The 12,098-nt window shown below is 36.2% G+C and overlaps 1 protein-coding gene across 1 annotated transcript; it reads right to left on the bottom strand.

Annotated features, from left to right (window-relative positions):
• Positions 1–2,527: 2,527 nt before the first annotated feature.
• LOC120251262 (elongation factor 2-like) lies at positions 2,528–7,138 on the bottom strand. The gene is made up of 3 exons (XM_039259818.1): positions 6,985–7,138; positions 5,541–5,676; positions 2,528–5,209 (listed from the first exon to the last, which is right to left on the bottom strand). Exons 2-3 carry the CDS (start codon positions 5,629–5,631, stop codon positions 2,769–2,771), a joined length of 2,532 nt encoding a protein of 843 aa, XP_039115752.1. The 5' UTR covers positions 5,632–5,676; positions 6,985–7,138; the 3' UTR covers positions 2,528–2,768.
• Positions 7,139–12,098: the final 4,960 nt, after the last annotated feature.

Genomic DNA, 12,098 nt, shown 5'->3' with positions numbered 1-12,098 from the left:
TCGGCAGACAGGATGAAGCCAGGCAAAGACTAGTCCGTCGGTCGCTAATCCAATCCCATAGGTTTGGTTTATTCACCTTTTCATGCTTGTTTTCCTGATCTTTTGATCCGGATTTTTGTATAGATCCTTGTCTTTGTTTAGATCTGTTGGGAAACTTATTTAGGGTTTGTTCTTTGGGGAAAAAAAGGAGTGGTTTTGGGTATATGGTTGCTTTTGTGCATCTTGACTTTGTTCGTGAATCTCATTGTGGGGATGTTTCTGTTTATTTTTTGTTATTTATCTTTGTTTTTGGATTTTTTTTTTTTTGTGGTATTTTGTGATTTAATTACTAGTATTAATTTCCATTTTGGGGTTCTTGAATGATTCGAGAGATGAATGATGTGCCCATTTGATTTGATGCTTTTTCTCTACGGTTTTCAGAGTCTTATTCAGTATCTGTTAATCCAAAACACATGCTTAATTCATTGTGCTTATTGGTAGTATCTCTTATTTGTTCTTCCTCATTCCTATCAAAATTGTGGCTTTTTATAAATTTCAAGATGAATTCATTGTGTTAATACCAAAATCATGATTTTTTTTTTTCTTTTAATATGTATTCCTGAACTTCCATCTTAACTGTAGGAATCCTTTTGCTTTAGATGCCTGGTTAATATGAAAAATATGAAATTGTTGTGACTTCCTAGAGAGGAAGCTGTGAACCAATCCTGATATCTGCCCTTCTTTTATATATAATTTTTATCTATGTTTGTGTGGCTCAATAATGTTTTCTTCTTAGTTTAATAGCTGCATATTGGTTACTCTGTTTCTTCTGCTATCTGCTTTTATAAGTTTTGCTTTCTACTTTGGAGTTTGGAGCTGGCTTCTTTTTGTACCTTTCTATAATCTGAATTTCAATTTACCTACCAACAATGGATGTCTTGAACTAGTTCATTCTTTGCTAATGCAACTCCTTTGTGCTTCCTGACATGTATGCCTTCCTTATAGTCTCTAAGTCTAGTGTTCAGATGGGTCACATTACTATTGCTTGTGTCTTGCCCTTATTCTATGAATAGAGAATGGCTTGCTTATTATGGAACAAGAACCCCTTATTCCATATCTTTATGTAATAACTAATAAGTTATGTTTGGGTTGTTTGGCTTGTAATCTGATTCTAGCACTGTGTTGGTGGTATAGCAAATCTATTGTTGTGGAAATTCCATGAAATGGGGGGATGCTAATTTTCCAAGTTTTTACAACTTTGATGCCAACTCCTTGTCATTGTTGTCAACAAGCAACTTTATCCTAATAAAGCTGAGCGCTTTCCGCAAAATCTGGATGATCTGATACATGTATTATTTTGTTCTTGGTTAACAAATGTTTAAGTTTATGTGTTTCATTGTTTTTTGTTCAATTAAAAATGTGCCACAATTCTATTGGCTTTTAATATTCCCAATTGGTCTTTATCCATTTTTCTGCATTTTTGAGCATTATTCATTGTGTTTCTCATCAACAATCAGAAATTTGAGGTAGATGTTCATCTTTGTTCTTAAACATATATTATTGCCACTGAATCTCAAAAGCCTATGTTTTAATTATTATTATTTCACATTAAAGCTCCTTTATAGGAATAGAGCTCAGTTAATTTGTGCAAGTTCAACCACTAGGCTGTGTGTTGATCATATTCAGGTTTTGTCTATTTGTGTTTTCCGTGCATGTAAAATGCACAACTAAATTTTATCTTTTGGACGTTTGTACGTTCTCACTTTTGTTTATTTTAATAATGAATGATGGCCGTTGGAGAATAAAGTGACGTTGTTCTGCATCTCGTGGTATTTACTTTTTGGTCTGCGTGTCATTTATTTGTCGTCTCTGGTAGCTGGTAGCCTGGTAATCCAAGGGCATTTTTCTCTTTCTTATTTGAGTGGCTATTACACTTGTTCTCTAAACTACCCTTGTATTCATATTTAAAATAAATAAATAAATAAATAATATAGAAAATCACCGAACTGGGCATCACTGTTTTAGGAATGTTAAAAAAAAAGAAACTATTTAAGAAAAAAAAAAAGCCATCATATGAGAAGTCTATCATTTTTTTTTTTGCATACTAATTTGGAAAAAATATTTTCTTTAAAAAAATGGGGGAAAAAAGTACTACCTAAAACCATTATCTAAGCTTAAATATAAAAAAAATTAGGGTTCATTTTTCAGTTTTCAAACTGCTACATTTCCTTCTAAACTTGCCAGAAAAACTATTAATATTTCACAAATATTAGCCTTATGTGAGTCACCGGGTTTGTTATTGGAAGAAGATGAATTAAGATTTCTATTGGATGGTTAGAATTATTTTTTTCACTTCAAATATTCTTATTTTTCTTTTAGAATTGCCTGAGCCTGATGAGCCAATTAGCCAGGTTCACAACCAGAAGCAATTGAACAGAAACAATTGAAATGGATTTGATTTTGAGCAACTTGCGTCAATCAAAAACAAAAGCAATACCTGATTAATACAACAACAAAAAAGTACCCAATGTATACATGAAACCATGAATAAAAACAAGCAGTAGTAGAGTACATATGAGTAGAGCATTGGATAAAATAGTATAAACTCAGATACATTCACTGACATCTCCGTGTTTTTGACAATCCACTAAAATAAATTAAAATGTTGGGCACAATCAAAACATGACAAACAAAATGAGATTGGGCAATTAGAGAGACACAACTAGATATATAGTAACGAAGACAATGGAAAAATAGAGAAGGGAAGTAGAAAGCCGGAAAGGGACACCTCACAGCTTATCTTCGAACTCCGATAATGGGGTCATTTGCTCCTTCAGACCCTTCCTCTTCCGGATATCAGCCACAAGTTGTCCTGCCTGAGAATTTGCTTCGAGCGGGTCGGAGGACATCATGTCCCAGTGATCAAACACACACTGAGGGAAAGCCTGACCAGATGTAGCTGCCCTTAGAGTACTTGAGAATCCGAAAGACTCTATGACTGGAAGATAGGCCTTGATGTTATATAATGGAGTCCCAGGCCTCTGAAGCTCTTCGAACACATGACCACGCTTCTGGTTCAAAACACCATAAATGCCACCAAGGGCTTGCTCAGGTGCCTGAATCTCCACCAGGTAAACAGGTTCCAACAACCTTGGTTTGGCGGTTAATTGAGAGGCGTAAATAACTCTTCTTGCTGTCGGAATAACCTGCCCACCACCTCTGTGAATAGCATCTGCATGCAGAACGACATCACACACCTCAAAGCATATGCCTCGCATATTTTCCTCAGCAAGCGCACCTTCCTTGGATGCCCATTGGAAGCCAGCCACAACAGAATCCTTGATTTCATTGAGATACTGCACTCCCTTACACATGTCTACAACCATGTTGGGGCCAGTGGTCTCAGGACCAAAGCACCAGATCTTCTTGGCAAGATCCTTGTCCCAACCAAACTCTTCAGACAGGATCTTTGAACGGACTTTGGGATCATCCCTCGGTCCGATGCGCCCATCATCAATGGCCTCAGGAAGCCCTTCCTCCAAGGGCCTTGCTTCCATATATAACCGGTTATGCTTGTTTGGAGACTTGCTCATCACTGTCCTACATGATTTCTCAAGCACAGTCTCTCGGAAGGAAACCACTGGGTCAGAAACTATAATCTCTGCCCCTCCCATGAAGTCCTCCTGTAAATCCTTCAAGCAGATCTCAAGATGGAGTTCTCCAGCACCAGCAACAATATGTTCACCAGACTCTTCCATTGTGCAAACCACCATAGGGTCTGACTTGGCTAATCTCTTCAGACCTTCAACAAGCTTGGGAAGGTCTGATGCAACCTTGCACTGCACTGCAACACGAACAACAGGAGACACTGAGAATTTCATTGCTCTGATTGGGTGCGCATCAACTTCCTTCTCATTTGTAAGAGTTGCATTCTTAGTGATATATTGATCTAAACCAACCATTGCTACAGTGTTTCCACATGGCACATCCTCCACAGACTCTTGCTTCTTTCCCATCCAGATGACAGTCCTCTGAACACTCTTCACATACAGATCCTTCTTCTGGCCAGGAACATAGTTTGGACCCATAATTCTTACTTTTAGACCAGTGGAAACCTTCCCTGCAAATACACGGCCAAAGGCAAAGAACCTACCCTTATCTGATGCGGGAATCATCTTTGAAACATACAGCATAAGAGGACCTTCTGGATCACAGTTTCTGATTGCATTGGCATACATATCATCAAGAGGACCCTCATATAAGTTTTCCACACGGTACCTTTGTGCCTTGGAAGGAGATGGAAGGTGAAATATCATCATTTCAAGGAGCGCATTACTTGCGGGAAGCCAAGTCTGCATGACCCGCTTCATTAAAGCCTTACCAACCAAATCCTTCTCTTCTGATTTCATTGTCACACCAAGCTTCTGCAACATGGGCCATAACTTGTCCTTCTGATCATTCATGCAAGTGTTGATGATCTGCTTGATTGGTTCATAACAAAATTGAACAAACCCACGTTTGCAGGTAGGAGTCCCAGTGCTCTTGTTAGTCCACTTCTTGGTAGCTGGATCAAAGTAATTTTCACCCCAGAGCCTCTCCATCATCTTACTTTCATCTACTCCGAATTTGGAAGCATACATTTTGGCAAAGTTGGTGAGTGTGAATGCCCAACCATGCAGCCCAGCAGAGAAAGCAACAGTTCCTTTCTCAGGGTAAACTTGGACATCACCAAGAAGGGCATCTTCATATGTTGCCATAATAACATTTGCATTCTCAATGACACGTTGGAATGTTTGGTATGCTTCCTCACCTTCAACCTGGAGCTCTAGGAAGCACCGGTCCATCTTATTGACCGTCAGCACAGGCCTGATTCTTTCACCCAGGGCTTGTCTTAGAACAGTTTCTGTTTGAACACACACTCCCTCCACACAATCAACAACGACTAAAGCACCATCAGTAATACGGAGTGCTGCTGTAACCTCAGATGAAAAATCAACATGCCCAGGTGAATCAATCAGGTTAATGAGATACTCATTTCCATGTCTTTCACCCTTGTAGTTCTTCAATGATTCATCACTCATCTCATAATAAAGAGAAATCCCAGTAGACTTAATTGTGATGCCACGTTCTGCTTCATCCTGGCGAGTATCGGTCATCCTGACATCTCCAGCAACTTCCTGTGCAATGATTCCAGCAGCCGCCACAAGAGAGTCAGTGAGGGTAGACTTGCCTGCCAGAGCAAAGAAATTATAAATCAGATATTGCCCCTTGCAGCTTGAAGGCTGCTGACAAAACATTATGGCATATGAAGTCAAAGATAAAAATTATATAACCAGAACAACAAATGAAATTGTTTAAGCATATCAAGTCAAGGGGGAAAACAAGGGCACTATACCACAGTAGCAAGAAAGTGAAAAAAAATGGAGTAAATTAATCAAATAAATGCAGTAGATAGGAAATCTCCAACATCTTTCATTGGAATAGCTATACATACCATCTGAATTCAATGACCAAATCTTGAATACAGAACAAGAAAAACAAAATTCAAAAGTATATCATACCATGGTCAACATGGGCAATGACAGACATGTTCCGAATGTTATGTTTCAGGTCCATAATCCTACGGAGTTCCTCAACTGTGAACTTCACCATCTTGGCTGCTTTGAAAGTTCAACAAGCACCAAGGTAGAATTGGGCCTGTGGAAATGCCAAAAAGTTACATCATAGATCACTATATGAAACAGTAGGGGCAAACATACAAAGAAATGTTAGCAACAACCACGTAAAACAATGAATGCAAAGGCTGGTGTGGTTAAATTTAAGCCTGTATAAGCATAATAAAATGATATATCACTCAGTTTAGAGAGACAAGCAACTTAGCAAGCAAAAAACAAAGGTAACAACAAAAAAATAAAAATAAAAAAATAAAAATAAAAATAAAAATAAAAATAAAAATAAAAATAAAAATAAAAATAAAAATCAAAATCCTGTGATCATAAAGTTGGTGATTGAAACACTTGCAAACAACTTAATTACCCAACAGAACACCCTCTAGAAATAACATCACCTATTGGCTATTGTTGAGGGGGATTCATTGAAACTATATTGTCGAAACACTTCCACAGTAGAAACAAAATACTACCCCATTTTGCACAAAATATGATCATCTTGATATTCGTAAAACTATAACAATTACCTTCAGCTATAACTGATTGATTAGCTGATTAACATAACAAGATAAAACAAAAGCTTCAAGCTGCAATATGGAATTTGACCAAACAAATGCAAAATTTATGAAGACAACATCCAGAAAAATTATAGTATAAACTGAACTGCATACACGGAAATTCATATGTAAATCAATGCAATGCAATAAGATAAACAATTTTTATTTCTTTTTCAGGAGGTACACACAAAAATTGTTATAGAAACATATAAAGATCATTTGCAAGATATCAGAGAAACAAAAAAGGACAAAAATAAATAGCCACCTCTAATCAGATATTCTTTTGTTTCATTCGCAATCAATTAAAGCACTACAAAAAAAACAACAAAGAAAACAACTGCTCAAAAGAAAGGACATCACAAGCATATATAATTCAAATCAGAAGACCCAAAACTGAAATCCAATGAAAACAACCTCTAACCTCAACTTAGCACCAACAAGCATACAATCCAACAACACTCTTAAAAAACCTTTCTTTACAACATTAAACAGCAAATAATTCACAAACACAAAAAAAAAAAATTTTGAGACATCCTTTACATAAGATCGTACACAAATTCAGAAACAGATCTATAGATCTAACACAAATCTCCTCCAATTCAAAGATAAATCCAACCCGATTCTAAGAAACAACACAAAATACATCCAAATCCCAAAGAAATCACAGTAAGAAAACCGCATCAAATCCGATGATTCAGATCAAGAATAAACTACCATCAAGAAAACAACTCGAAATGATAAAAACAAAGATGATGAATCAAATGAGAATGGAAGCTCACCAACGAAGAAGAGAAGGTGAAGAGCCGCAGCAAACGGTCCTCGAAACCCTAGATTTCTCTTCGAGATTATTTATAGGCCTTGCAAAAGCCAAAGCTGCGGTCTTTGTTGGGAGGGCAAGCAAGCAAGGGCACGGCTTCGTCTTCTTCGCATCAGCATATGGTGTCTCGCGGAATTCATCATCCACTATCCTGGTCCAGCAAAGCTACCCAATATTAACCGTCCGATAAGATCGACTTCCTCTGATCGTCACCGTTCACATCTTATCTCCACAAAAAAGGGCTCTTTCGGAATTTCAGTATGTTGTTGTGATAAAATTACCGACCAGCCACTGATGATCTTTGCTCTCATCTTTGGTATCCTTCACCGGCGACTGATCAGCCGGAGACTCTGGCCATAACTCCGGCGATATAATGTAACACTCCTTCTTTCTGCTAATCGTCTACTCTTGAAAATTTGGTTGCAAGAGGTGAGCTATCGGTTTAGGAAGTACTATAACGTAGGTAATTATATAATGACATGCAATTAATAACATACAAGCGATAATATCAATTGCATCATCAAAAATATAAACAATAAATCAATATTTGAAATCGAGCATCTCATTTTAATTGTCAAATCAGGACAGTCTATCATGCAGATTTAATATCCTGTCGTCACCTAATTGGGCCATATATATTATCATCTATATCTATGAACAAGTGCACCAAGAATTACAACATACACATCAATTTCTAGGCTAAAGGACATACCAAACTAAATAAATACTAATCATCTATTTTTTGTGATTATCCAAAATTTCAAATTTTAATTTCAACCCAATTTCTTTCAGTTATATATTTCCATTATTTTTTTTCAATAACTTTTGTTTTCAAACAAAAATATTATGTTGTTATCATAATACAACACAAATCTTACTATGCTATTAATCCAAAACAATAATAATGTATTCAATATCTTCATAAATATATGTTAAAAAATCAATTAAAACAATAAAATCTTAATCACACCTAATTATGTAATTAAGATGATCAAATATAGATTTCTATATAAAGCAATCACCCAATCAACAAGCATACAACTACAATTAAGTATAAGCAAATACTCACATCTTGTCCAACGTTAAACAAATGTTTGTGTATCCTCTACTTCACCCTCTCTTGTTAATCGATATTGAACGTATCTTTGAAGAAAATAAGAGAATATCCTAGGGTTATGAACATATATGTGGGCTCCTTTCTTTTCACCCGGCCTTTAATTAGGATTGTCTGGTTAAAAAGTATGGATCACAAATCAAATTTTAATATTTCGTAGACTTCAAGGGATTATGGGTTCATGACTTCCATTAGGGGCAAGCCCCCTAACGTTAATTACCCTGGACATTGTCGCAAGAACCTCCGATTAAGAAAATAAGTGTGAAGACGAGAAACAAAATTATGACAAATGAATTTTATTTATTTCAGTAAACATGAATTCATTGACTTTATTGAAAGAAAAAGAAGTTTGGAATTTAATCATCTTGACACAACAATAATTGTAGCCTTTTATCTCCTTCCGACTATTTCACCAAAAAGCGCGCTTTGACTTTTGTTGACTTTTGGTCTTCGTCAACGGTCGAAATATGAATCTTGAACGTAATTTAGAAACTGATGAAGTTATATCTTGGATATCTGAATTTGTGTCTTGGACTTGATTTGGTACTTGATTTGAATTTTCATAAGTTTCGGCTTTTAGGCTTGTGAAACTTTTTTTTGCAACCTTTGAACTCTTCAACGCTTTGACAATGAGGTTGTTGAGCTCATTTGTTGATTCATTTGAAACTTGACATTTTAGGCATTTGAATTTACAACTTTGATTTGACTTGGAACTTGATTTGACTTTTCATAATCTTTGGCTTTCATTCTTGTGAAGCTTTTTTGCAACTTGTGAAGCTTTTTTGCAACTTGTGAACTCTTCAACACTTTAGCTTTGAGTTTGCTGAGCACATATGTTGATTTGTTTGAAACTCGTACATTTGATTTTTGCATCTTAGATTTGATTTGGATTTGAAGCTGTGGATTCTCTATGTTGATGGATCACAAACTTGGTTTGACTTTTCATGAGCTTCGCCTATCATGCTTGTGAAGCTTTTTGCAACTTGTGAACTCTTCAACACTTCAATTTTGAGGTCATTGAGCTCATTTGTTGATTTGTTTGAAATTTCTATCTTGAACTTTGAAACTTGCATTTTTGGCATTTGAACTTGAATCTTGGATTTAATTTGAATTTCAAGTTGTAGATTCTCTGCATTGATGAATCACAAACTTAGTTTGGCTTTTCATGAACTTCGGCTTTTATGCTTGTGAAGCTTTTTTGCAACTTGTGAACTCTTCAACACTTTATCTTTGAGGTTGTTGAGCACATATGTTGATTTGTTTGAAACTCGTACATTTGATTTTTGCATCTTAGATTTGATTTGGATTTGAAGCTGTGGATTCTCTATGTTGATGAATCACAAACTTGGTTTAACTTTTCATGAGCTTCGCCTATCATGCTTGTGAAGCTTTTTGTAACTTGTGAACTCTTCAACACTTCAATTTTGAGGTTATTGAGCTCTTTTGTTGATTTGTTTGAAACTTGGAACTTGGACTTTTCAGTTTCCATCTTGAATTTGATGTGGAGCTTGATTTGATTTTTTTATAAGCTTCGGCCTTCAGGCTTGTGAGGCTTTTTGCAACTTGTGAACTCTTCAACGCTTTAACTTTGAGGTTGTTGAGCTCATTGGTTGATTCATTCAAAACTTGGATATTTGATTTTGCATCTTAGATTTAATTTGGATTTCAAGCTGTGGATTCCCTATGTTGATGAATCACAAACTTGGTTTGACCTTCCATAAGATTCGGCTGTCATGCTTGTGAAGCTTTTTGCAACTTATGAACTCTTCAACACTTTAACTTTGAGGTTGTTGAGCTCATTTGTTGATTTGTTTGAAACTTGGAACTTGGACTTTTCAGTTTGCATCTTGAATTTGATTTGGAACTTGATTTGATTTTTTTTATAAGCTTCGGCCTTCAGGCTTGTGAGGCTTTTTGCAATTTGTGAACTCTTCAACGCTTTAACTCTGAGGTTGTTGAGCTTATTTGTTGATTTGTTTGAAACTTAGACATTTGATTTTTGCATCTTAGATTTGATTTGGATTTCAAGCTGTGGATTCTCTATGTTAATGAATCACAAACTTGGTTTGACTTTTCATGAGCTTCGGCTGTTATGTTTGTGAAGTTTTTTTTTTTTTTGCAACTTGTGAACTCTTCAACACTTAAATTTTGAGGTTGTTGAGCTCATTGGTATCTTCGACATTTGATTTTGATCTCAAGTTGTAGATTCTCTCCGAATCACAAGCTTGAATGATTTTTTTTTTTACTTTTGAAAAGCTTCGGCCTTTATGCTTGTGAAACTTTTTGCAACTTCTGAACTCTTCAACACTTTAGTGTTAAGGTTGTTGGGCTCATTTGTAGATTCATCATTTTTTAATGCCTTGATTTTGATTTGATTTCTTTTTTTTTTTAGAATGCTTCGCTTTTGAAGGTCTTGAAATTTCTTCATCCTCCTATGAGAATCAATGGCCTTAAACATGGTCCATGAGCTGAAAGAGAGTTTTAAGGGTTTTGAAAATTTTTATCACTCTTAAGAAAGTCAATAGTCTCAAACAGGGTCATGAGCTCAAAAAGAGTTTAAAAGTGTTTTGAAATTTTCTCATCACTCCTAAGAGAGTCAATGGCCTCAAACAGGGTCCATGAGCTCAAAAAGAGTTTAAAAGGGTTTTGATATTTTCTCATCACTCTCAAATAGGGTCCATGGGCTCAAAGAGAGTTTAAAAAAAATTTAAAAGGTCTTCAAACTTGCCAATTTACTTAAATGCTCCTTGGCAAGAGATGAATCTCATAATTTATTTATTTATTTATTTATTAATTCTTTTTTTTACCAAAATTTCCTTATGATTTTTTTTGACTGAGAAACATTTTCCCTTTTTTTTGCATGGAATTTTATAAGAGCATCTACCTTTTTGAACTTGACTAATCTCTTAAGACACGCCTCGAGATTTGTGCTAGGGTTAGGAACAACCATGAATGAAGTAATCGAAGCTGAAGGGGCCATCACTGGACTCCAATGAAGCTTGGTCGATTTTTAGATTCCGATAGGGTGGCAATGGCGGCATAAGCCATGTATCATCACCACCGCGTTATCCTCCTTTTCATTCTTGGCTAGGGTAGTAACGGCAACATAAGCCATATATCGTCACCACCATGTTGTCCTCATTTTCATCCTTAGCTAAAGTAGTGGCGGCGGCATAAGCCATATATCGTCACCAGTTCACATTCTCATCCTTCGCCTTTTTTTAAAAAAAACTTTTTTGTGATGGCATCCACAGTGAGTGAAAATGAATAGCATGCATATACTCTTGTCTATATGCATGATTTACAACAAAATATGCAGAGGAATGAGTCCTACTAAGAGACTAGCATCATTACTGAAAGATTTTTTTTCATGGCATGGGCATAGGGTGTACAATCGGTATACTTCTTATATATTTTGTATAAAGTTTCATCTACCTCATCAAGATGACACATTTTTTTTTCTGTGGCATTATGCATGGGATTAACAACCAAGATATATATGTATGTACTTTGCATGAAATTTCATCTAAGATTTTTTCTTCATGGCATCTTGCATGGATTGAACCAAACCAAAATATGCTTATACATATATGTATTTGTATGAGATTTTATAAAATCATCTACTTTCTTGAAGTGATGAACTTCTCAATGCTTATGAACGTTTTTTTTTTCTTGATTGGTGTGTGTGAAGGGGACATCACCATTGTCGGGCAACTCCACGGGATTCTTCTTCACCTTCATCCTTACAATAGGACTTTCTTGCTAAATCTCATGCATATCGAATGACCCCAACGACATTGCCGGTGTTGGCCTCCCCCTTGGTGCATGTAATGGTGACTTCCTCGTGGATGCGGCGGAGAACCTCACCAAGATCGCGGTAGCTGCAGGCGAAAAAGGTTGCAAAAGCTGTGGTCATTAATATGATGCTCGTCGGCGATGTTGAAGAGAGCTTGGCTGGAAGG

The sequence above is a fragment of the Dioscorea cayenensis genome, chromosome 20 (genome assembly GCF_009730915.1).
Source record: "Dioscorea cayenensis subsp. rotundata cultivar TDr96_F1 chromosome 20, TDr96_F1_v2_PseudoChromosome.rev07_lg8_w22 25.fasta, whole genome shotgun sequence".
Classification (NCBI taxonomy): domain Eukaryota; kingdom Viridiplantae; phylum Streptophyta; class Magnoliopsida; order Dioscoreales; family Dioscoreaceae; genus Dioscorea; species Dioscorea cayenensis.
The sequence above is the reverse complement of the archived record's forward strand: the minus strand, read 5'-3'. Positions and strand labels throughout refer to the sequence as shown.

Excerpts from the sequence above, each read along its gene's own strand:
- LOC120251262 (XM_039259818.1), bottom strand. The coding sequence starts at position 5,631 with ATGGTGAAGTTCACAGTTGAGGAACTCCGTAGGATTATGGACCTGAAA. Across the intron at positions 5,210-5,540 it reads CATTGCCCATGTTGACCATG|GCAAGTCTACCCTCACTGAC; the intron begins GTATGATATACT and ends TTGCTCTGGCAG.